The 24,323-nt window shown below is 55.1% G+C and overlaps 2 protein-coding genes across 4 annotated transcripts in view; one reads left to right on the top strand and one right to left on the bottom strand.

Annotated features, from left to right (window-relative positions):
• Positions 1–2,510: 2,510 nt before the first annotated feature.
• Positions 2,511–7,498, bottom strand: RPL19 (ribosomal protein L19). Of its 2 annotated transcripts, none has more exons than XM_073325538.1 (6): positions 7,394–7,498; positions 5,965–6,071; positions 4,959–5,081; positions 4,594–4,714; positions 3,916–4,026; positions 2,511–2,703 (listed from the first exon to the last, which is right to left on the bottom strand). In XM_073325538.1, the coding sequence occupies exons 1-6, from the start codon at positions 7,396–7,398 to the stop codon at positions 2,580–2,582; spliced, it is 591 nt and encodes a 196-aa protein (XP_073181639.1). In that variant the 5' UTR covers positions 7,399–7,498; the 3' UTR covers positions 2,511–2,579. The 2 variants fall into 2 exon arrangements, with proteins under 2 accessions (XP_073181639.1, XP_073181640.1); XM_073325539.1 differs by lacking the exon at positions 7,394–7,498 and adding an exon at positions 6,269–6,563.
• An 8,386-nt stretch (positions 7,499–15,884) lies between these two features.
• The window catches only part of CACNB1 (calcium voltage-gated channel auxiliary subunit beta 1), a 29,975-nt gene continuing 21,536 nt past the window's right edge, over positions 15,885–24,323 (top strand). The window contains exons 1-2 of one of the 2 annotated variants that reach the window (XM_073325771.1): positions 15,885–16,070; positions 20,252–20,338. In XM_073325771.1, the coding sequence (XP_073181872.1) occupies positions 15,984–16,070; positions 20,252–20,338 (174 nt within the window). In that variant the 5' untranslated portion in view covers positions 15,885–15,983. The remainder of the gene's footprint in view (positions 16,071–20,251; positions 20,339–24,323) is intronic. The other variant, XM_073325770.1, reaches the window with a different exon arrangement.

Raw genomic sequence — 24,323 nt, 5'->3', positions numbered from 1 at the left:
AGCATGTCCCATCTGCTCTGCCTGGATAGCAGTGATCTCATGTGTTACTTGGGACTTTGCCCTAGTACCTTTTCCCAGCATTCCCTCCCCCACAGTGAGACAAGGGAAACACCACTCGGTGCCATGTAGCCACTGCCCCCTTTTCTGAGACACTTGGGATTCTACAGTGTGGAACATAGACTTTCCAGATGCCTGTGAAAGAGCATCGCACACTGCACAGGTCAGAAATATGCAGAGCTTTTAAAAAGGAAAAAAACCCATGAGTACCAGACTGCAGAAGTGGTGTCATCTGACTAGAGAGCTGGGCTGAGCTCAGACCCAGCTGGAATGGGTACTCTGCACATTTAAAGCTCCTTACTCAAAACTATACCTCTGATTTCTGTCTCCCTCACACTGCCATGCTTTCAAGGTCCGGTTAGGGTCCAGAGAGAAAAGTTACATCCTTTGCATTGAAAGTTCTAACCATGGCAGGCTGGGATTTCTAAAGCTGTATTACTCTCGTGCTCACTAGATGGGCTACAGACAGCCCTGCCGACTGATGTGCTCCATTTATGCATAAAACAAGTTTCCACATGCTGCCCTACTACCTAGGGCCTAGAAGACATGAGAAGAGATTGTCCCTGGCCTCTAATGAGATTGTCAATTGGGGCAATTTTTGATGTGGACACTTCTCCATAGATCAAGACCTGATTTCATACGGATCTCTCACCCAGGAGAGGGGGAGGTACTTGCTAAAACTTTCAGGAATGTTTTAAACATTAGGGTACTTGCTTGGACCTTTCTCCCCTCCTCCCACAGAAACCAGCTCTCCCCACCTTTCCTCCCTGTATATGGCCAAGGGGGCCACTGCCCCCCATTGCACCTATAACACCCATCCCCAAACAGGGAGAAGGGAAGGATCAACCCCAGGAAAGTTGCCCTCCTTTGCCATATAGAGCCCTTAATTACTGTGGCTTGTCATTGGCCTGGCCCTCCTTCCCAGGATGCTCTTTCCTCCTCCGCTGCCTCCTCCTGCCCCTCTGGCTTCTCCTCCCCTGCAGCATGAGGGTCCGACAGGAGACAAGCTGCAGCGATAATTAGTGGGGCACTGGATTCCCTGACCAAGCCTCAGGCTGCAGGTTAGAATCATAGAATATCAGGGTTGGAAGGGACCCCAGAAGGTCATCTAGTCCAACCCCCTGCTCGAAGCAGGACCAATTCCCAGTTAAATCATCCCAGCCAAGGCTTTGTCAAGCCTGACCTTAAAAACCTCTAAGGAAGGAGATTCTACCACCTCCCTAGGTAACGCATTTTAGTGTTTCACCACCCTCTTAGTGAAAAAGTTTTTCCTAATATCCAATCTAAACCTCCCCCACTAGGTTGTCCACTAGCTGCCCTGCACGGACCATGCCGGTGCACTCTAGGTACCCAGAGCATGTTAACACAGCCCAGCAGGGTCTACAAGGGAACTGAATCTTGGGCAGGGAATTCAGCAGCACCCCAACCCCTATAGGCAATTGCTGCAGCTGGCCTCCTATCAGACCCTCACTGCACAGTCTGAGCATGTGTCACAGGGGTGGTGGAAAAAGAACAGCCCCCCATGGCCAGTGCTATATGGGGTGTTCAGCGGATCCAAGCAGTGGTGTGACACTTTTGTGTGCGCACACACACACAAAATTAGCTTTGCTTGAAGCCTGAATTAGTAATTTTGGAATTACATGTAAACAAGCAGGAGGATTACTGAAAATGTAGGGAGGCATCTCTGCATGTGTGGTCACGTCTGGAGCGGGGTGGTTTCACCTAGATGTGTCCTGCTGCTTACTGAACACCAAATGCTCACAGGCCAAGTACATGTCTGAAGCAAGCCCGTTGCCCCCCGTTCCTCAAGACAATCAGGCCTGTAACACTGTGGGTACAGATTCTTAACACTTTCCTTTTCTGTGTGTCCTTTACCAAAGTTTGGGGCTGTTACAGGTACCCATTCCCAGGCTTTGGACAAGCTGCCTATGTTCAATGAAACGTTTATCCCCTTGGATCATGCCATGGATAATGAATAGCTGCTGCCCCCTGCCCCCCAAACAGGATTTCCACACACAAAATCCCAGACTGACCTTTGCTTATGAAGGTGCCACTTGGCTCTAACTTTTCTACCTGGTCTGAGATACTACACTGCAGGGATGCAACACTTCCATGGAGGGATTGCTCACACGGGTGGTTTCTACTGCATCTTGCCCCCAGGGTGATCTACAAAGACTTCTCCTTTGCTTTCACCCCCAGCTCAATGATCTTCCTCTGGCTGTGAGTCCCTTTGCCCTGCTCCTAATCCAGAACGAGTCGCTGTACGGACAAGATGCACCCCACAGCGTCCCAACGTTCAGTGCAAGTTACGAGTAACCTGTCCCCAGACCTGTCAAATAGAAAGTCTGTGTCAGAAGTTTTACTGTATCGCAGGAGGCACTTGTATCCAGATGGCAAAACGACCTCAGCGCCCTGAGACCCTCAACTAAACCCGATGTAGGCCAAAGACTAGGTTTGGCTGTGGAACGTTTATTAATTCCCTTTGATGGAGAGCACTATGTACACAGAACAGCCACAGAAGGTTACTTCTTGGTTTCCTCCTCCTTGGAGAGAGTCTTGATGATCTCTTCCTTCTTGGCTTGCAGACGTTCTTCACGGCGCTTGCGAGCTTCCTTGGTCTTGGACCTGCGAGCTTCCGCCTGGTCACTGAAGATGAAAACAGTTTTCATGAACATGGCCTCAGCCTCAAGCAACCCAGATAAACCCACCCAGCTTTTACCCCCACCTCTATTTTTCTCCAGCCGTAGGAAGCTGTGGTAGAGAGATGAGGTGTGAACACACATTTCACAAACACCTCATGCACCATCAACTGCTTTACAGCTGCTGTTTATCAGGTTACTAAGCCCATTCACTTCCTCACTAGCGCTTTGCAATGTAACAGAGACATAAGTGCAATTTAGTATCTTGTTCAGTAACACCCCACTGGCCTACTAAGTAATATAGGCAGGCATGAATGGGATCTACCCTTGGCCAGGATTTGGACTGAAACAGGTCCTTGGACCAAACGACAGCACATGGGCTTGCTGTTGTCTTTACTCCTTCTCCAAGGACACCACACAGCAAACTTGTTTGTTAGACAGTGCCCTTGAGATCTTGACAAAACTGGTCAGACCAGTGATTGAAGTTAGAAAGGAAAAGTAATGCATGATCTGCCAGAACCCATTTGTCCTTCAATTGTCTTAACTTCGCCTCTTCTTGAGAATGGATCCTTCAATGGCAGGGTCTTTGGACAACATTCTGCAAGGGAACTTGCCCATCCCCTGAAGATGTGTGTTATTTCCTGGGTGTTTAAGTCACACAGAAGGGCAAAGCTTGTATAAAGGGGGCATTCAGGTCACACTTGGATTTATTTACACCATTAAAACCAAGCCATTAATATCCAGATCTGTCAACATTTATGAAGTATTATTTTGTATTCCACTGAGCCTTAGGCCTTGTCTACGTTAGAAAGTTTTGCTGCTCTAACCATACTGGTATAGTAGAACACTCCTAATGTGAATGCAGTTATACTGATATAAGAGGGCTTATACTGTTATAAGTTAAGATAGTTTGCACCCATACCAAACCTTAAACCAGTATAGCTATAGGAGTAAATAATCCCCTAATTGACAGAGCTATAGCAACATAACTATGACCAGGCTTGGATAGTGAAGAGATGTTAGTGAATTTCATTTGTTTCCAGTCAGTTTCACTTTACAGGATGCCACAATAAGAGAATCAATGTCTTTGTAACCCAGGTGCTGAAAGCTCATGGAATCACTTGAACTAGTACTGAGCACTTTTAAAAGCTCACTTGTGCAAAACTTAAGTCTCAGACCTGTACTGAGCTCTAAATCGCTTTAATAATCAAACACTTACGCCAGGAGCTTCTTGCGAGCCTTGTCTGCTTTGAGTTTGTGAATGTGCTCCATCAGAATCCGCTTGTTCTTGAACACGTTACCCTTGACCTTCAGATACAGGCTGTGATACCTAACAAAAGAGAAGGGACCAGGTGAGGTGAGAGAGCTCACTGTGTTGCAGGAAGCAACACTCATTTGTTTGATGGTGCAAAAGAGGAAATACGAACTGTGCAGCTTCCAAGACATCTTGAGTGACTCAAGATAAACAGCAGTTGTGTCTTGTCTGCAGTGGACCACACAGTGACCTCTGTGTCCCAGAGTTTTAAAATTAATTTAACCCTTCTTCAGCATCTTAATCTACCACCACACACGACTCCCTTGTCCTGCCCTCCAGTTTCAGCAGAGGAGCTAGTCCTGAGAAGCACTCGCTAACATCAAGACCATTCTGCAGCAGCTTTCCAGTGCCCTTATCCACTGCAAGGGATTTATCATTTACGTAAAAGGTGTGTTTAATCTCTCTTAGCTTTCCCCTCTGGCATCTGTTGGTTCAGGTCTAAGGTTATGGAGCCTGCTGCAAAAGCCTTGAAGAGCAGAGGCTGGTGTATCCAGGCGGATGGGGACCCTGTTCCCCACCCACCCACCCACACCCACCAGCAAAGCAGCAGCAAGGCAGGATTCATTTGGCTCTCAGACTTACATATGGCGATCGATCTTCTTGGACTCCCTGTATCTGCGAAGCAGACGTCTCAGAATTCTCATTCTCCTCATCCAGGTCACCTTCTCGGGCATACGAGCATTGGCTGTACCCTTTCTCTTACCTGGAGGCAGACAGAAAGATGTTACAGAGCTGGAACACAGCTAATTACCAGTGAGCATCCTTGCCAGTGTGCTTAACACCTCTGCTTGCCTCAAAATCCAAGGAGTATGATTAACAGCCCAGCTGCTTTACAAGGCCCCTCTTTGGTACATAAGGCAGTCTATAAATCCACCCTCAGCAAAGGTCTCTAGAGTTTGACAGACGTTTAACCCCAGTTATCTAGAGCGAAGCCAGCCATCACTTACCGATGCCCATATGCCTGCCCTTTCGGCGGGCCAAGGTGTTTTTCCTGCATCGGGCACGGGAGTGAACAGTCACAGGCTTGCGGATTATCAGACCATCCTTGATCAGTTTCCTGATCTGCTGACCTGGAAACCAGAAGAGATGTTCCATGTTGAAGACATCAAATGGAACAGAAAATGGACAGCATGAGCAAGGCAAGAGACTAACACGAACAAATTTTACTTTTCAAAAGGAGTTTTTGGGATGGATTACAACATTTAAGTCTAAAGGAATTTAAGAAGATTTTGACCTTCTTTACAGAGGCCCCTTAATTAAGTTTGTTTTCCTCAGGCAATCCTGTTGTAGTCCACCACAGGCCTACATGAGAAACTTTCTCCCAGTCACTGCAGTGCGGACCTGAATGGAATAAACATATTTTATAAAGATGTCCTTTGGGTCCAGCTTCTGCCTCCATTCTATCTGCTGGATCTGCCAGCTCAGTTAACACAAAAGGAAGCCTAGTCCGTGAGAAGGAACAAACTGTCTATTTTTCAGTGCTCATAGTGAACTGTATCTCATGTATTTCTGCTCTTCTCTCTTTTCAATCGTGCATCTCACCTGTTCACCACTAGATATCCCTGTGGTTGGTCTTTGACTAGATAGTAGTAACTCCCGTCCCCCCAAAGAACATCCACACTTGTCATCACATTCTTGTGTGAATTCTTTCAGTGTGGGTTTAGCCGAATTCTAGAATTTGGTCATTTACTGCTTCCAGTTAACAAGGGAAGGCAATTGCTACACACCTGTAAGTCAGCAAAACCTTTGAATATAAAAAGGCCCATGAAGAAGGCAATTCGGTTAACTACTATTAAATTAACCTTTCTACTACCGAGCCTGTAACAAAGACAAATTGAGATCACTGCCTCTTCTGCAATATTCAATAATTAGCAAGGCCCATCATACCAGAAGATAGCACTAGCAAGTCACTTAATTGCCCAATGCCCATGTGGAAGAGAAATGGTTACTTACGAGAATTAGCATTGGCAATCTCATTGGTCTCATTAGGATCCAACCAAACTTTCTTCTTGCCACAGCGCAAGACGCTGGAGGCCAGCCTCTTCTGGAGCCTGAGCATACTGAACAAACCAACACACATGGCTTAGAACAGGCAGCCCCCAGTTTAGTGCAATGAAAGATCACAAAATTTTTCACTGTTCCAGGAATGCTCAAATTGCAGTCTAGCTTTATTTAAATGTATAAAGGGTCTTTCATTGGAGAGATTACAAAGCCTAATGCAAGTTAATTACATATGGTACTGCTGAAATGTCGTCACCTCTGAAGTGAAAGGCAGCAATCACGTGGAAATCCGGCATGTGGCAAAACAGTGCGAGTGGAGAAATTGCGGCCAGTGATGTTGACCAGATCAAACTCTTATTAAGGAGGTTTTCACTTGTGGCAAAAGCTCAGAGCCGAAGGTGGCGGGTGACCCATTAAACAGAAGATGGGATGAAGTTTCTAACAGCAACTAGTGATTCTGGGCCCCGGCCACTTGCGGTGCCTCATGCTGGCCACCCAAAGGTCACCATCACTTTGGGAGTGAGGCCCAGCTCTCAAGTGCCCAGCGGGATCCCCCTGGGGTGGGAACAGTGGGGAGATCCAGCAGAGCGGGGCCTTTACTGGGGCACCACCCCCAGCGCCCGCGCAGCCCCCCCCGCTCCATTCCAGCCCCCCCAGCGCGCGCCCGCGCAGCCCCCCCGCTCCATTCCAGCCCCCCCAGCGCGCGCCCGCGCAGCCCCCCCCGCTCCATTCCAGCCCCCCCCATGGCGCGCCCGCGCAGCCCCGCCCGCTCCATTCCAGCCCCCCCAGCGCGCGCCCGCGCAGCCCCGCCCGCTCCATTCCAGCCCCCCCAGCGCGCGCCCGCGCAGCCCCGCCCGCTCCATTCCAGCCCCCCCAGCGCGCGCCCGCGCAGCCCCCCCGCTCCATTCCAGCCCCCCCAGCGCGCGCCCGCGCAGCCCCCCCCGCTCCATTCCAGCCCCCCAGCGCGCGCCCGCGCAGCCCCCCCCGCTCCATTCCAGCCCCCCCCAGCGCGCGCCCGCGCAGCCCCCCCCGCTCCATTCCAGCCCCCCCCAGCGCGCGCCCGCGCAGCCCCCCCCCGCTCCATTCCAGCCCCCCCCATGGCGCGCAGCCCCCCCGCTCCACGCCGGGGGCGCCCCTTATCGCCCCGCTGTCCACCGCCCGGGTCCGGGCTGAGGGGACGAGCGAGGCCCCGGATGGGGGCAGGGAAGCGGCTCCTCACAGCTAGGCCCAGGCCCACCCGCAGGCCCGGCACCGGCCGCTCTCCTGAGGCGAGGCGAGGCGAGGCGAGGCCAGGCCAGGCCAGGCCCGGCCCGGCTCGGCCCGACGCGCCACAGGCCGCAGCGCCCAGTCCCCGCCGCCCCGCGCCCCGCGCCCCGCTCACCTCATGGCGGCAGCGGCCCTAGCGCTGAAAGGAAAGGGGGACAGTAGCGCCGGCCGCTCCCACTATCAGCGCGGGGGTAGCTGGGTGGGACGTACCATATCACCCCCTCCGCTCACAGCGCCTCCCCTCCCCTCCGATCCCGGCTCGCTCCACCCCTGAACGGGGAAGAAGGGGCCAGAGCTCGGTTCCGAAGGAGAAAGTGCGGACGGAACCGGGAGTCTGAAACATATCTCCCCACCCCCCGCGTCTGGGAATGGTACGGCCCGGGGCGCAGCGGCGCCTGCGCAATGATCGCGGAGGCGTGCTGCCCGGACTAGTCCGGCGGAGCGTTCGCCTGCGCAGTGGAGGGAAGCTGCTCAGGGCACCACGTGGAAGGGGGGTGTTGGGTGATCTGCGGTCTGGGGAGGGCTGGGCGCACGGAGGAGCGTAAGGGCAGGCGTGGGGTGGTAGGTGCTAGGGGCCTTGGGGCAGATCAGGGCTGGGGGGCAGTCAGGGGGTAGGAGCTGAGTTCATGGGGTCAGGGGGGGAGTCCTGGGGCATAGAATATCAGGGCTGGAAGGGAGCTCAGGAGGTCATCTAGTCCAACCCCCTGCTCAAAAGCAGGACCAATCCCCAACTAAATCATCCCAGCCAGGGCTTTGTCAAGCCTGACCTTAAAAATATCTAAGGAAGGAGATTCCACCACCTCCCTAGGTAACCCATTCCAGTGCTTCACCACCCTCCTTGTTAAAAAGTTTTTCCTAATATCCAACCGAAACCTCCCCCACTGCAACTTGAGACCATTACTCCTTGTTCAGTCATCAGCTACCACTTGCTGATGTTCTGTCATCAGCAGGCTTAGGGGGTGACAATGGATCACAAATTGAATATGGATCAACAACCTGATGAGCTGAGGAAAAGGCTAGAATCATTCTGGGGTGTATTAACACGCATGTCCCTGTGTAAGAGGCGGGCGGTCATTGTCCCGCTCTGATCGGCACTGGGGAGGCCTCCGCTGAAGCACTGTGTCCAGTTCTGGGCACCATGCTTTAGGAAAGATGAGGGCAAATTGGGCTGAGTCCCGAGAAGAGCAACAAAAATGATCAAAGGTTTTGAAACGCCGAGGCGCTTCCACGGAGGAAGGTTAAAAAAATTGGGTATATTAGTCTTGAGAAAAGAAGACTGAAAACAATCTGCAGGTAGGCTAAGGGCTGTTATAAAGAGGCTGCTGATCAATTGTGCTCCATAGCCACTGAAGGTAGGACAGGTTTCAGAGTAGCAGCCATGTTAGTCTGCATTTGCAAGAAGAAAAGGAAGACTTGTGGCACCTTAGAGACTAACCGATTTATTTGAGCATAAGCTTTCATGAGCTACAGCTCACTTCATCGGGTGCATGTGATGTAGCTCAGGAAAGCTTATGCTCAAATAAATTTGTTAGTCTCTAAGGTGCCACGAGTCCTCCTTTTCTTTTTTTGAAGGTAGGACAATAAGTAAAGGGGCTAAGCTGCAGCAAGGGAGATTTAGGTTAGATATTAGGAAAAACTTTCTAACTATAAGGGTAGTTAAGCTCTGGAATAGCTTCCAGTGGATCTTGTGAAATTCCCATCATTGGAGGTTTTTAAGAACAGGTTGGACAAACACCTGTAAAGGATGCTGTAGGTTCACTTTGCCCTGCCTTCATGCAGGGGGTTGGACTTGTGGTCCCTTCGAGCCCTACATTTCTGATTCTGTTCTAGGCTGGAGGATAGCTATGTCAGATTGGAAGTTAGCCGTGGGGTAGGAGCTAAGTTAATGAGGGACAGTAGAGAAGTTATGGGATAAGGTGTGCTAGGCTGGGGGCCTGGGCCAGATCAGGTGTGGGGGTAGCTATGGGATAGGCTATGCCAGGTTAAAGGCCGGCCATGAAACAGGAACCAAAGCTATGGGGCAGGCCATAATCACAGCTTTGCAGGTAGCCATTGGGCCTGTATGTGCTTATCCTTGACCTGTAGATGGTCACCACTAACCCAAACTCATACAGTGAACCAATGTTAGACCTTGGAATGGTACCCAGGAGTCCTGACTCCCAATCACCTCTTATCCCTGCCTTCTGGCGCTTTGCAAACATTAATTAATCCTCACAGGCCCCATGTGAGGTTGGTAAGTATCAGTGTCACCGTTGTCCAGCTAGGGAAACTGAGGCACGAGGGGGCCTAACTCCCCCCTCATGCCATGTCAACCAGGAGCATCTCCATGAAAAAAGGGGTAATGTAAAACCAGAGTCAGATTCAGGCCCAGAGAGAGTCACTGATTTACCCCATGTCCAAGAAAGTCTGATCCAGAAAGGGGCTGAAATTTGTATGAATTTGGGGTGTTCAGAACTTCTCCAGGATCTCAAAGCTTAAGAGTTCTTGGAACAAGAGGAGAGACTAACAAAAATATAAATGTATAAATGGTCCTGTTTCTTTAAAAAGTGATTCTCCAATTGCCTCGTTTGCAAAATATAACTGAAGCTCCACTTTTAAACTGATATAAATTCCACTCAAGCAAAAATGTCACTTTTTTTTTAGAGTAACAGCCGTGTTAGTCTGTATTCGCAAAAAGAAAAGGAGTACTTGTGGCACCTTAGAGACTAACCAGTTTATTTGAGCATGAGCTTTCGTGAGCTACAGCTCACTTCATCGGATGCATACTGTGGAAACTGCAGCAGACTTTATATATACACAGAGAATATGAAACAATACCTCCTCCCACCCCACTGTCCTGCTGGTAATAGCTTATCTAAAGTGATCATCAGGTTGGGCCATTTCCAGCACAGCACACTTTTTATAAACTAAAAGTTGAAAAGCACCCAAATCCCCACTTTTTGCAGCGTTTAGGCATATTTCCTCCTTTGAAAGTCATGTCTGAAAATTGCAATTGGCTAGAAAATCAGACCAAAGGCTAAGGCTGCTTGTTAAATACTCAGACTAGATTCCATCTCATGGCTCATTTGGAATCTGGCTGGTGTAAAATGATCAACATATGGTAGGAGAAGGAGACCTGACAGGAACAGATTCTTGGTTCATTAAGCGAGAAAAACACAGATAAACACAGATTTAGGGAGTTTAAAAACCGAGTTGTTGTTTTCATAAAACAAACTCCAAACCTGGAAATACCTGCTAAAGGAACGTGTGTTGGAAACTTGGCTCAGACCCACTGGCTCACCAGTTCCAGGATCCTGCCTCTAGCATTGGCCACACAGGCTGATGCCAAAGAGAAAGGCAAATAAAAATACATCCCCATAACACATTTGGTCAGACCCCTGGGTCTGTACAGGGGAGGGGAGATAGTTGCTTCCCAGCTCCTGTGGAAGAATCATGTTTTGCCCTATGCTCTCCAGGGGAATTCCCCTAAACTGGAGGAATTCCCAGGTGGGGAAATCTGGCTGTTTTCTCACATGGTGCAAAAGCACCAGAATGAAGCCTAGAAGTGGGGTTGCAGCATTTATAGAATGCTGCGGGGGTTGGTGTGATATTGTTTATGCCCTTATCTCTCCTAGGAAACAATGAAATTTGCCAGAGGTTCCTGTCTATGTGTTTTCAAATGTCTTCCTTAGCATCTTGCACTGGGTTTTGTTTTCCAGTGGATCATTGCTCACAAAAGGTACTCTGCTCCGCCCCAGAGGTGGCTGCATCTATTTGTAAAGAGCGCTATGGGGGGAAAGACATCTCCTTGAGGTAACACCTTATATTGCTGGCATTTAGGATGGGCCTGAGGCCATCCCTTGCTGCCTCACAGCAGCAGTCCACCCAGGGGCTCCACTGGCATTCCACCATCTGCTTGCAGTGTTTACTACTAAAATGTGGAGGTGGTGATTAAGTGCGCCTGGCGGGTGGAGAGGCTCTGGCCATGTAAAGGGAGATCTGTAATTGTGTTATACTCCCATGCAGCTGCCTGCTGTCTGTGTGTTCACCTTCCCTCCAGCAGCTCTTTCCCTTCTGCTCCCCCCCCCCAGCCCCATCTCCCAATCTATGGCTCCCTCTGCTCACCCATCATCTTTCTCCCATCCCCCCACTCCCCTCTCCCTCCCACTCTTCCTGCCCAGCTTCTGTTCGCTGCCAGGGTCCCTGGGGGGGATTACGGTTGCTGGTGGGTTGTGGGAGGAGGGAAGGGGGGACAAGCTGGAAAAACAATATCCAGGAAACAGCTGCAGCTGTCCGAGATGCTCAGTGAATTGCTCCTCTCAGGAAGGTTAGCTGGATGGTGTCTTCACAAACAGGCCGACATGGGAGAGGGGAGCCTCCAGGCTAACCCTCCTGGAGAGGCTGCTGCACTGAAGCCCAGGTAAGACCATCTCCCTTGTCCTAGCTGGAAGCAGGATATACAAGGAGTTTCTGGTCTAGAGAGGTCATTTCCAATCTGGCCTGGCATCCCCATGTCAGGAGAGGGGGATGGGTAGGAGTCACATCTGGATGTGTGGGACTGCTTAGATACGGGTTTTGGTCCAAGCCCATCTCTGGGGTCTAGTCTGGCAGGGAGGGGAGAGATGAGAACACAGCCTGCTCCATGCACTGGGAGGGTCATGTCCAGGGGGAGACTCTGAATGGTGGTGGGACTGTCTGCATGGCCATGATCTCCAGCCTCCCATCTGCCCCTAACTTGGGATCCCTAACTCGGGTGTCTCATGACATCATGAACGTCGGGGAAATGCTGGAACATTGGGATCCTTCTGCAGATGGGAAACCTTGGGAGAAGTCGCGCCCTCTGGGGACTCTAGGATTTTCTGCTTCCAGCTGGGACAAAAATCAAAGGAGAGCAGGCTCCCACCTCATGGCCTGGATGTTTCACTGCCAACTGGAAGCAGGAATGGGACGTGCGGTGCGATGGGTGGGAAGAAAAACCAACCAACCAACGTTGTATCGATTCAGGACTTGGTTTGGAGTTTGGGACGAAGAGGCCGGGGCAGTTCTGATGTCACTGGGACATTCTGGGCCCAGTGAGGGGTTCTGTCACTGTCTGCCTTAATGCGACAGTGCTGTGTCTCAGAGACCTGACACCATTAGCCAGCACACAGGCCAAAGGTCTCACCCTGGCTTCCAGCAACTTAGTCACTCTTTGCAGGGCCCTTCCAGTCCCAAGTCTTCCCCATTCCATCTACCCCGAGTTCCTATCTACCAGGCACTCGGACTTTTCCCTTCTGGTTTGTCACCCCCGAAGGTGTGCAAAGAGCCCCCAGGTATCAGTTCACTTTGGCGGACCCACTCCACCCAGTTCACGCACCAGAGACCTGCTGGGGGCAAAAATTAACAAAAAGCATATTTAATAGGGGAAAAAAAGTCACAGATTCAAAAGTGAAACAGGAAAAGCAAACGCAGACCAGTCACACAGAACAAAAAGAGGCAACTTCAGACTTTACCCTTCTATATTAGACAAATCCCCTTTTCTACTATAAAGTACCTGTTGCCTCCAAATGGTTTCCCAGCATGCCCCAGCCATCATAGAAAGACCCAGCGGTTCAGGGACAGCTTTGCACTTAAAGGCAGCCCTTCAATTTCTGGGAAAAAACCTCAGACACAAACCTGGTTTTAAAAGGCTTTTTTTTTTTCTTTTCATTCCTGGCATGGTGACTCTTGGGTATTCAGAGTGGGGGGAATTCCCAGTTGTCTCCATGTCTTTCCATTAACTCTAATGGTCCACCATTGTCTTTTCCTGGTTGGACAATGAAGGGGTACTTGAAGTTGGTTTCCTGTAAGCAACTGGCTTGGTGCCCCTCCCATCTCTGCCTGACCCCTTCACCACCTGTTGCGAGGTGACGCTGTAGACGCACCACAGTTACAAGGTTCTACACGTATACACATGCGATGACATGTACCTACAGTCATACCCTGCATGCAGCTCTCCTGGTGCTCCGCAAGTCCAGAACATCACAAGCTTTCATGAAAGACCTTCCATGATGTATTCATCCACCATCACATTGTATAGAACCAGGTGAGTCAATTGCATATTCTTTGGGGTTCAGACCCCCTTTTCGCCCCTTGGGGTGTCTGGACCCGGATTGTCACAGTCATCCAAGCTGGATCCCCACCCTCCAAAGCTGGGGGAAGGCAGCGTGGTCTAGTGTGGCTAGAGCCTGACCGGATGCCCGGGTTCTATTCCCGGTTCTGCCACCAATTAGCTGTGTGACCTTGGGCAAGTCATTTCTCTCTGTGCCTCATTTTTCCAGCCTGCAAAGTGGAGATTAAATATGATTCAGTGCTTGGGCACTGCCGTCACACCTCAGCCCGTCAGTGATAGATGGGTTCTAATCATGGAAAATCTCTCTTGCATCGGGTGTCCCGTGTTCTTGGACAGTTTGTCTCTCAGCTGCAGAGGCCAGGAAGGAGCCAGCTCCCTGGAGTGAATCCACAGCTCCCTGCAGAGAGGTTCATTTTTAACCTTCTAGGGCCTCCGTTCGGCTTGGGACTGGACCTCTAACCTCCACCCTGGCAGAGGGGATGTGGGTTGATCTGTCCCTTCAGATCCACCCCCTCACTCTCCAAAAGCAAGGAGATAAGACTCCATAGCCACCTCGGGACAAAAGCAAGCTGAATGGTACGGGACACAGGGACCTTCAGCAGTCTGCTCAAATCCAGTCTTGGGCAGTTGTGGTTGAAGCCGATTACTGCCTAATTGCTGAGGTGAGATGAGTGCCATGGATCTCAGCTCAATTCTAATTGGACACACGGGCACTGGTCAGTCTCAGTGTTGGCATGCTCAGCAGAGAAGACAAGCATTGAGTAGGTCGTTCATAGGGAGTCAAGTCAAAGTTCCCCCAGCCAGGGGCTCACTGAGCTCACCTGACCAAGCCGCGTCAGTTTCACAGCCAATGGTACCCAAGGGAACAGCCCATCTCACCACCTTTGCTGGCCCTGCCTTGATGGATCAGGCCCTCGTTTTGAAGCTAGGTGGACTGGATGCAGCTTTTCAGTGTGAGATCAAGGGAGACTCGCTCACCATTCAGCCACCACACCTTATAGGGCGGGTTGAGAGCCACAGACGGACCATATGGCCAAGGGGAGGATTCAGGCTCTGGGGCTGCCCAGTGGGCCCCTTTCATCGAGCTGGACACAAGGGTTTATTTGCTGCACTTTGGTTTCCAGAGCTGTGCATGTTATCTGGGTAGCCAGCCCAGCCCAGACCTACGTCCCTCTCCACTCTGGTGTTGGCGCATCCCAATGCTCAGGCAAAGCCGCAGCCCAATTAGGAGTGAGACAAGGGAGGGGATGGGGAAGCGCAGACCCAGGTCCCCATGCTTCATTCCTAATTAGCCACAAATCCCACCAGCCATGTGGATTTTCTCCCCTATCGTCCCAGGGACATTGATGCAGCCCCATTTGCTGCTTTGCCCCTGCCATGGTGCTCCCTCTGTGCTGGGATGTAGAGACTGCATGGCATGCGGTTGGCTCTGAGGATCATCAGGGCCTGTTGGGAGCCCCCAATGAGCCCTGGGGCAGGTGGGTTCTCAGGAAGGATCTGGTGGGGGAAAGGGGTTGGGGTGAAAAGAGGGTGCAGAGTGAAGTGGGAGCGAGGTGAGAGGGTTAAGAGCCACAGGGAATCTTGCACTGAGGAACAGTCCAGGAGAAGAGCATTGGAGACCCAGGCCAGCCATCGCTGCACAATAGGGCCAGCTAAGCAATACAGCTGGTCGCTTTCCAGCAGGCTGTTGAGGCAGGGGCTCTGGGAGGCTGTGACCTATTCCCAACCAAGCTCCCCTGGCTGCACGCACATCCCGGCAGCATGGCACCCATGCCTGCACTGACCCTGTGACCTGACGGGAAACAAGGCAATCCGGCCCAGCGGGGGATCTCCGCCTTGGTGCCCAGAAATCTCTCTCAAGCCACACCAGGTTACCACATGCTCTCCAGCTGGGGTGTGGGTTGGAATTGATATGTCAAGAGCCCTCCCTAGGCACACTGCCTACTAGGGGCAGGGACAAGGAATCCCAGCCCTTTGTGGGTCTGGAATAGCTGCCCAGCAGGGCAGTAAAATACCCATGGCCATATCTGAGCAGGACCTGGGGGAGTCGTAGGGCAGTGGTGTCCTCAACCCCCCAGAGCAAGCCAGAGCCATCTGGGCAACAGGGAGGGGACTGATCACTGGAGCCCCCCGCCCAGCCATCGCCCTGGACTCAGGGGGCTTTGTGTGGGGGCAGGGAGGCATAAGGCCACCCCCCAGCCAGTCCTTCACCCCCTGGGAGTCCCCACTCCAGGGCTGACCTTCCCTGTCATCTGCCCCTCCCCCCGGCACTGCTGGGCAGCCAGGCCCCTCAGTAGGGGGAGATGGGAATCGGGGTGTGTGGGGGGTCTCCTGGCTGTATAGGGGCTGGTTGGATGGGGGGGGGGGTTGTCTCTCCTTCCAGCCTCCTGGGCGCTCCCTTCTCCAGCCCCTCCCATCGCTCAGCCCCTCTGCTGGGGGAGGGGGGCGCTTGGACCACCCCCCCCCCGGGGGCCGGCGAGCCCCCGAACCTCGCCGCGCCCCCCCCCTTTCCGCCCGCCCCGCCTGCGCATTGTGTGGCCGCCCCCACACGCGCCCCCGCCCCGGGCTCCTCCTCCGCCGGGGCTGGCTTGGGACACGAGTCCGGGGCGAGCCAGGCCGAGACGCCGGGAGCCCGATGGTTCGGGAGGGCGGCATGGCCCGGACACCCCGCAGCTCGACCCAGGAGATCCAGATGGACGTGTTCGACAACCCCGGCCTCCAGGTGGGACCGCGGGAGGGGGGATAACACCCCCCCCGCCACCGCCGCTGGGGGGGCGTCTCCCGCAGCCGGGGGGGGGAGCTTTGTAGCCAGAAATAGCGGGGGTGGGACTGGACCCGATCGGAACCGGAGGGCGGGTGGAGCCGGCCAATGACTCACTGGTCTCTGCTTTTCCCGGGGTCGGGGTGAGTCTTGCTGGGGGGGGATTCGAACCGATGTGGGGGGATTGGAGGAATCTCCGCCTGGCTGCGGCTTTCCGCCCTCCCCTCCCCGGGGATCAGCCCTTCCCAGCTGCCCTCGGCTTTCAGCCTTAGCACAAAAGCCCTGTTGGCCCCACCGGGCTCCTGCTGCCCCAGCCAGGCCAAGCGGGGTCCCCCCACCCCATGCCCTACATCCTGCAGGTGTCCCCCGCATGCCCAGAAATCACAAGGGAGGCGACCCCCAAACTTTGCAATGGGTGCCAAAGCCAGCCGAGAGGAGATGGGAGGGGGGGTCCTAGGGGTGCCTCCCCCGGAGCTGGAAGAGTGCGGTCTCCTAGTTAGAGCAGGCAGGGGACGGGGCGTCCGGGCACCTGGGTTCTAGTCCCCACCCTGCTGTTCGTTTGCTGTGTCACCTTAGTCTCCCCAGCTGGAAATGTGGGGAATGATCCCGAGGGGTTTGTGGGGCTGGATCAGTCCCGCTGCGTAGGGTGCCCTGGGCTGCTGCCAGGAACGGCAGCTAGCGAAGGGCAGGTGTCGCTCCGGGAAACTTTGGAACATACAGGATAATTTGGGAAACCCTCTCCGGAGTCACCACACCCCTTTCCCGCCCCATCCCCTTGCCAGTTGGTACCAGGGGACTTTGCCTCTGCTGGAAACAGGCCGTGAGCCAATGTAGCAGGAGGCGGGGATGCCAGCACAGATGGGCCATTGCTCTGATGTACTCAGGTGGGGATCCCAGTGGCAGGTTGGACCTGTTGGTCAGGGCTAGTGAGCGGGGTGGGGAGGGGGACAGGATAGCAGTGGCAAGATGGACCCACTGGTCTGACCCAGCTCAGCACATCCTCCCAGTCACGTTGCTGGGTGTTGTCCACACGCAGCCCCTTTGTCCCCCAGCACCACGCGATTTGGAGAGGCAAGTGGGGAGAGGCTCCTGGTAGCACCCAGACACCCTGGCAGTGCCAGGCCCTCAACACAGGGCTGGGAAACACCGAACCAGCCTCCACCAGCTTAGGATCTGGCTCTGTAAATGGCCATGATTAACCCTTCCCCACCTGGAGAGCCACCAACCCAGTGCTTAATTTGTGCCAGGGCTGAGCCCGGACCCCTCTAGGCTTGGCAGGTTGTAGCCCCAGCACCTCTGAGCTTGCAGTGTCGGTACCTCTTTCGTTACAAATTATGCCCTGCACCGAGCCCTCTGGATGGGGGATCCCAGCCGCCCATGGAGGCACAGTGAATGTGACGGGGGAGGGGCCCCGATTGGAAAGATGGGGGTGGGGAAGAATCCTAAAAATACCAACGCCTGCCCTGCTCAGAGACCACGTGTCTGTGGGTTGGGCAGCAACTGGGCCCAGCTGTCCCTCTGGGATGCGCCTGGCTCATTCCGAGACCTGCCCCAACATGTCCTGACCGCTTGCCCTGTGCAGAAAGGCCTGGAAAAGGACTGACGCCCCCGGGCTGTGATGACCCTGCCCGCATCGGGGTGGAGGGAAGCAAGACTGGGCCCTCAAGGACAGCAGCAGAAGGGTCCAGCAGCAATTGACCTTCTGTAGGGAGCACTGGCTGCGGGTGGGGTGGAAATCTTGGCTACTCCAACCCCAGCCTCTCCCAGCAGGAGGTGCTGTAGAGGATGGTGCAGGAGCGCGGGCTGTAGGGAAGCTCCCAGCTGCTAGCTCCTTCTGTCTAAGTCTTTGCCACCAGCCGGGTATTTGGAGCCTTTGCCAGGCTCTGTTGGAAGAGGAGCCGCTAGGTCATGGGATGACTCAGTAGCAGCAGGTGTGTTGTGTGTGCGTTTGCATGGCTGCTGGGGCCTGCGTGGGTGGGAGGAAGGAGAGCACCAGAGCCTGTGCACGAGGGGGAGGAGTGGAGGTGAGCGCTTGTGTCACTAGGGAGGTGTTTGGAGTGTGTGTGTGTGTAGTAAGCTCTGATTGTGTGGGGGTGGGCGTGTGTATAGTACGTTTTGTGTGTGTGTGTGTGTGTGTGTGTACACAGCTCGTTGCACGGAGATAAGGGGGTGTGTGGGTGTACACAGCTCTCATTGCACAGAGGTGGTGTGTGTTTGTACAGCTTGTTGCATGGAGGTAGGGGTGTGTGTACAGCTCCTTGCACAGGGTAGGGGTGTGTGTGTGGATCGCAGCCCCACCCCCTTCATCTCTTTGGCAGCTGGGGGCCTCCCCTGGAGGGTCCATGAGCCTGGGACTGGAACCCCTTCCCTGGGCTCAGCCTCTGCCCCTGTGGATCCCACCCCGACCCTGGCACAGAGGGGACGGCTCTGGGCAGCAGCAGGGTGATCTCTGGAGCCCACACTGCCCCCACCCTGGTTGTGGGGCAGGGAGAGAGTTGAGTGGGCACAGACTGGCTGCAAATCCAATCAGCCCCACATCCTCTCTCTCCCCCCCTCTCCCTGACGACCAACCGGCTGATTCAATCCGAGGCCCCTGAGGATGGCCCGAGAGCTGCTCCATGCTGAATCAGTTGCCTTTGCTAGGCCCAGTGGGTGTGATGTGTTAAACACCCCACACCTCTGCACGCAGACTGAGCCCCACCATTACCTGGGCACAGGGGGAGCTCTCCGGATCTCACTGGAGAACACAGCTCAGGCCCCCACCCCCTGTACATCTGTCCGGAGCTCGGCCCCAGCCCTGCAGCACCCATGGGGACAGGTGGGCAGACGCCTCACCCCGCCCATCGACACGGGGCAGTAAAGCTGCTCCCAGGCTGTCTTCCCCACAGGGGCCTCTGATGGGCAAGCCACTTCCCTCTTCTGTTCCTTGGTTTCCCCTTCAGCTAGCTGAGCATTTAGCTCCCCCCCCCCCGAATATGCCATGTGATCGATGGTTACCCTATAAACATGCTGCTGTCTGTGGGGTAGGGGGGTGGGGTCCCCCCCACAGTTCTTGAATCCTCCCCAGAGCAATATGGGGGGGCCTTGGCAGCGGCTGCAATAAAGGCCCACCCCGGTCCAGTGCCGTTTGCCCTTGACTGGCGTGCGCCTCCCTGTTTCCATCGGGGTGAGCTGACATGGCCGGCATTGCAATTAGCTCCCCCCCCAGTGATTAGAGCCTGGCTGTGACGCCAGATTGGTTGGGAACCCAGCGAGGCTATTAAAGCCCTGGAGCTGCCTATTGATTGGCACCCGCATCAGGTGACCGTGCGGCGTTGGGAGCCAGCTGCTTCCCTGGAGGGCGACCCCGCCCTCCAGCCCTGCCTCCTGCACTCCCAGTGTGCCGTGTGAGTGCCAGGGACCTGTGGGGGTCACTGGCTCCTTTGTGGGAGACTCAGCAGCCCCATAGGGAAGGGGATCCCATAGCCAGGCCAGGCCCAGGTGGGTGTTTAGATGGGGACATGTCCTAAGGGTCTGCGATCCGAGGGATTTTCACAGTGGAATAGACCATCTCAGACCATCTCAGCAGGATGTTTAGCCTGGGGTCCATCTGTCCCCAGCCGCTGGCCACAGGGGAAGGCAGCCTCCTTGTGGTGTGATATGCTACCGTGAGGGGAGAGATTCCTTCCTGGCCTCACGAGCTGATGACCTGATGCCCTGAAGCATTAGGCTTGTCATCTGTATTCAAGCAGCTCACTCTATTCTCAGCCATACGGATGTCTAGTGTGGTCATAGGACTGTTTATAGGCTCAATTGGAGTGGGGCTCCTGTGTTCTGCTCTCCACTTTCCCATTGACTTGCTGCGTGGCCATGAGTAAAGCATTTTCCCTTTTTTTGCCTCGGTTTCCCCCCAGCGGTACAGTGGGGGTAATGATACTCGCAGGAGAGGAATGAAGTTTAATTAATTTGTGCTTGTAAAGTACTTTGAGATCCTCCGATGGAAGGCGTGGCAAAGCAGATTTCAGGGTAACTCCTCCATTAACTTTAGCAATGTCCCGCAGCAGGGAGTTCCACAGGTTTCTGGTATGCCATGCAGTTGTCTGCTCCCGCCCCTCTGTAAGCACCTGCATGCTCGTTAACCAGGCTGTCCCTCCCTCCTCCAGGGGAAATACAGCAAGCGGAAGAGCAGGTTTAAACGCTCTGATGGCAGCACCTCCTCGGACACGACTTCCAACAGCTTCGTCAGACAGGTAAGGACAGCGGGGTGGGAGCTCCCATAGCCTCGGCATCCCGTGTTCAGGAGAGGGGACAGAGCCCCAGGGGTCCCTCGCCATGAGATGTGGGATTTAACTTGCTTTGCACCATTGATTCGGCAGCTGGGAGTGTTGGAATAGATGTAATACAGCAGCATAGGGCAGGTGGTCCCATCGCCCCCTAGTGGCTAGCCCCAGTTGCTGTAACAGTCTCCTCCTTGCTCTCAGTTACTCCTTTAGCTTGAGCAACAGGGTCTTGAGGGTTCAGTGCTGAGGATCCTGGGTTTGATCCCTGCCCACAGCCACAGCATCGTGTTCCCAGCTCTTGTGCTGTTCTGTTTCCATCTGCCAAGTGCCATGGCCGGCCCCTTTCAGTCTAAAGCAGCTACAGAGTGAGGAAAGGAACAAGAAAGAACTAACGTCAAGTGCCCATGGGAGAGAATAGGGTGTGTGCGTCACCCTCAGCAGTGCGGAGACCAAACCAGTGCCTACCTCTGCAGGCCAGTGGAGAATCCACCCTCCCGCCCAAATCTACAGTTCGGTTTAATCTGCTGTGTTTCTTTAAGGGCAGAAATGGCATCTTAGTAAGACCGGTTTGTACCGCTGGAGGGTGATGGAGTTGGGAACACAAGAATTGCATGGTTCCCTTCCCCTTTGGTACGCTGACTCTAGGCCTGTAGGAGAGGAACCTGGGCATCTGGGGGAGCCCCAAGTCAAAGCTGCCCCCTCCCCCCCCGAGCGGGGGAAAGGTCACAGGAGGGCTGGGATCAGAGCCCTGGGGTCTCTTTTCATCCTGGGGCTGATGTGAGCTGTGTCCGTGCCCATGCCCACACAGCGTGGCCATAACCCCTTCACTGCCAGGGATGCTGCCCGCACACATCGGGGGGGGGGGGGTGGCAGGGCGTGCTTGGCTGGGGGAGGAGTGGGGTGGGGGGCTGGCTGTAGCTGGCAGGGTCAGGGGAGGGAAGGGGTTAATGTGCCCCCTTTCCGCTGTACAGCACAGCTCTGCTATGGCTCTTCTGATGCTTCTCCCATCCCATTCTTTCTGCTCCTGCCCTGATCCCTGCAGCGCCCCCTGCTGGGGAGACCAGGGCTGGAGTCGCCGGGAGCTCCTCCAGCCAGCCCTCTGGCCCTGTTCCCCACAATGCCCCCCACACCTGGCAAAGGCTCCCCACAGTGCCCCCCCACCCCCTGCAGAGGCCAGGACTGGACCAGCTCTGGTTTTCTCCCCATCCATAAGATGCACAGAGCCAGCGCTCCTCCCCCTTCAGGGCAGGGAGGGGAGCTGGCTATCGATCCAGCAGCGTGGCTGGGACTGGAGTTGACAGCTGGGTAGATCCTGCAGCGTTGTCTTCCCCCACTCCCTTTGCTGTCACTCCCCCCACCCATTCCAGCCACCATCACTCTGCGTCCCCGTCCCTCCCCATCAAACAGCCCAGAAACATCTCCGAGCCGGAAGCAGCGTGGTCTCCATAGCAACCCCCTGTGGGGGAGGCGGGGGGGGGCTGGATAGACATTAACTAATGAAACAGCTGAGTCCCCGCGAGATGGATGGTTTGTGGGGGGCAGCATCCCGGGGCTAGGCCGCTGGGGGGAGAGTGGGGTGGTCAGTCCAGCCGGCGCCTGTCTGTCTAGAACCAGAACCCAACGGCTGCGTCTGGGCAGGCCTCCAAGGACCCAGCATCGAAAGCTTCAGCCCCTGGAGCTAACGGGGTGATCGCCTGGCAGCCCCCCCCCCCTCCCCGGTTCTGCCCTATGGGGAGCCAGCCAGTGGGGAGACTCCGAGAGAAGGCACTGGCTGGGCTGGATGGAGCTCGATCTCAGGCGGGGGCGAGGTCATCACCCCCAGGGGACGGGACAAGGCCCCAGTGCTTGGGACGTTAGATTTTGCACTGGACTGAGCCCTACACTGGAGGGCGGGGGGCTGGAAGTCTGGGCTGGGGTGGGTGTGGCTTAATCCCCTCCAGCGCCCCCCCCATGTGTGAAGGGGAAGGGGATAAACAGCTGGAGAGAGGGGTCCTATGACCTGTCCCCCCAGTAGAGGGGGGTGGGTGGGTGAATGGTTCCCATGGCAATGACATGGGAAGATGCTGGAGGTGGCAGTTACCCTGGAGAAGGTTCCTGGAGCGAGGCCCCCATGCAGAGAGAGGATTTAAAGGGCCAGCTTGCCTTGTATTTCCACCCTCCAGAGCGAGAGGGAGAAGGCTGGAGAGGTGCCCTAGGGAAAACTCTGGGCCTGGCCATTTCCCTGCTGCCCCCTGGGGCGATGATGAGGCTGCTGGGGTCACAGACCTGGGGCCTGGGGGACACGCACCTGGGCTAGCGGGATTTTCCCTGTGCCCTGGGCTCATTCACGGGCTCCCGAAAGGCCCTGAACCCTCCATCCGCCCGAGGGAGGGCTCTCCGCCTGGCGGTAGGCCGAAAGCAGAACCTTCCACCCAAAGAGACAGACCCAGTACCCATCGCCCCTGGATCCTGGATCAGAACCGGCCAAAACCCAATGGAGGCGCTTCTCAAACACCCCAGAACTGAGTGGGCCCGTTCTCTGTGGCGCTATCATGCGTGAGCCCCCGCAGTGAGGCTGGGAGGGCTGGTGGAGGGTGGGCTGAGTGGCTGTCTGGGGCGGCTCAGGTCGCCTGTGAAGGGGGTGGGGGATAGATCTGGAATAGAGGTGGGAAGGGGCGGGGGGATCTCCAGCTCAGAGGTTGAGCCCTGCTTCAGAGAAACAGCCTCCGGTGGTACGTTATAGCCCCAGCCAGGGAGGCCATGAGGGTGAATCCAGGGGCTACATGCCTAGGAATATCTGATGGGACGAATCTCAGCCTGATTCCCACATCTTGGGGTCCTGGGGGTGCAGGTCCTTTTGGAGAGCCCTTCCTAGCCTTGCCCGGCAGAGGGCAGCGTGGGCTCATTCATGGTAGTGGGGTGGGTTCTCAGCTGCCTGCCCCACCCAGGAACAAGCCCAACCCGATGAGGAGGGAGAACTCCCTGCTGGCTGTGGGGCTGCCCACTGACAGCTCCCTGCGTTGGGGGGCTTGGACCTGGCTGGCAATAACACAGTAGCTTCTGGAGGCTAGTAAGCGTGGAGGGTGATGGGACGGAGGCTGGAATGGGGTCAGCACCTTGCTCCAAGGTCAGCTGAGGTTTGGATGGGGGCGAGAGAGGCTGGTACCTTATGGGGCCCCCAAAGAATGTGGAACCAGGGTCCCCCGGAAGCTCGCACTTTGTGGGGAGGCTGGGAATTGGGTGCAGGGACTGCGGAGGCCCGGGGCAGGGTCTAGCTCTATTTGGGTGTTAGCAGTTGGGTCATTCATATCTGATCTCCCCCAGGAGTGTTAATTGGGGGGGGTTCCCAGTCCCTCCTCCCCCCAAAGTGTGTGCGTGTCTGCCGGGCAGTCGAACCTGGCGCTGTGCTGCCCTCTGCTGGCATGGGCTGTGAATAGGGGGTACAGAGCTGTGCTCTGCAAACCCACCTTCTCCCCTCTTCTGGCTTTTCCTCGGGGCTGAGGTCGGTCCAGGCCATTGTCGGGGAGCCAGGACACCCAGGTCCTGCAGCTGAGGGGATCAAGGGCAGGATCCCTGAAATCAGAGGCACCAGAGGGAGCTGGTACAGTTGGGGGGCAACATATAGCTCAGCTGGGGGCTGCTTTGGCAGGAAGATCAGGGAGCGGGAGATGGGCGGTGGGGGGGCCTGGGCTGGGAGGAAGGGGCTGCTGAATTGGCCCAAAATATGCGGGTTACAGACCCCATTTAGCCTTAACCCATCCCAGAATTTGACCCGGGTCAGAAAGCAGCCCCAGAGCCCTGCTCAGTGCTTCGGTCTCAGACAGGGGTCTGCAAGGATCAGGAGGAACCTTGGCCCTTTGACAGCTTCCCCCCACGCACCTCACGAGAGGCATGCTCTGCGTGTGCTCCCTGCAATGAGCGTCTGCGCCCCCGGGACTACGCAGCGTGCCCCTGACTCTCCAGCCGGGGTCTGCTG

This window comes from Lepidochelys kempii, chromosome 27 (genome assembly GCF_965140265.1).
Source record: "Lepidochelys kempii isolate rLepKem1 chromosome 27, rLepKem1.hap2, whole genome shotgun sequence".
NCBI classification, from domain to species: Eukaryota; Metazoa; Chordata; order Testudines; family Cheloniidae; genus Lepidochelys; species Lepidochelys kempii.
The sequence above is the reverse complement of the archived record's forward strand: the minus strand, read 5'-3'. Positions and strand labels throughout refer to the sequence as shown.

Coding starts and splice junctions, on each gene's coding strand:
- RPL19 (XM_073325538.1), bottom strand. Junction 4,715..4,958: donor GGGCAGGCATATGGGCATCG/GTAAGTGATGGC, acceptor GTCTGCCTCCAG/GTAAGAGAAAGGGTACAGCC. Junction 2,704..3,915: donor GCTCGCAAGAAGCTCCTGGC/GTAAGTGTTTGA, acceptor TTTCATCTTCAG/TGACCAGGCGGAAGCTCGCA.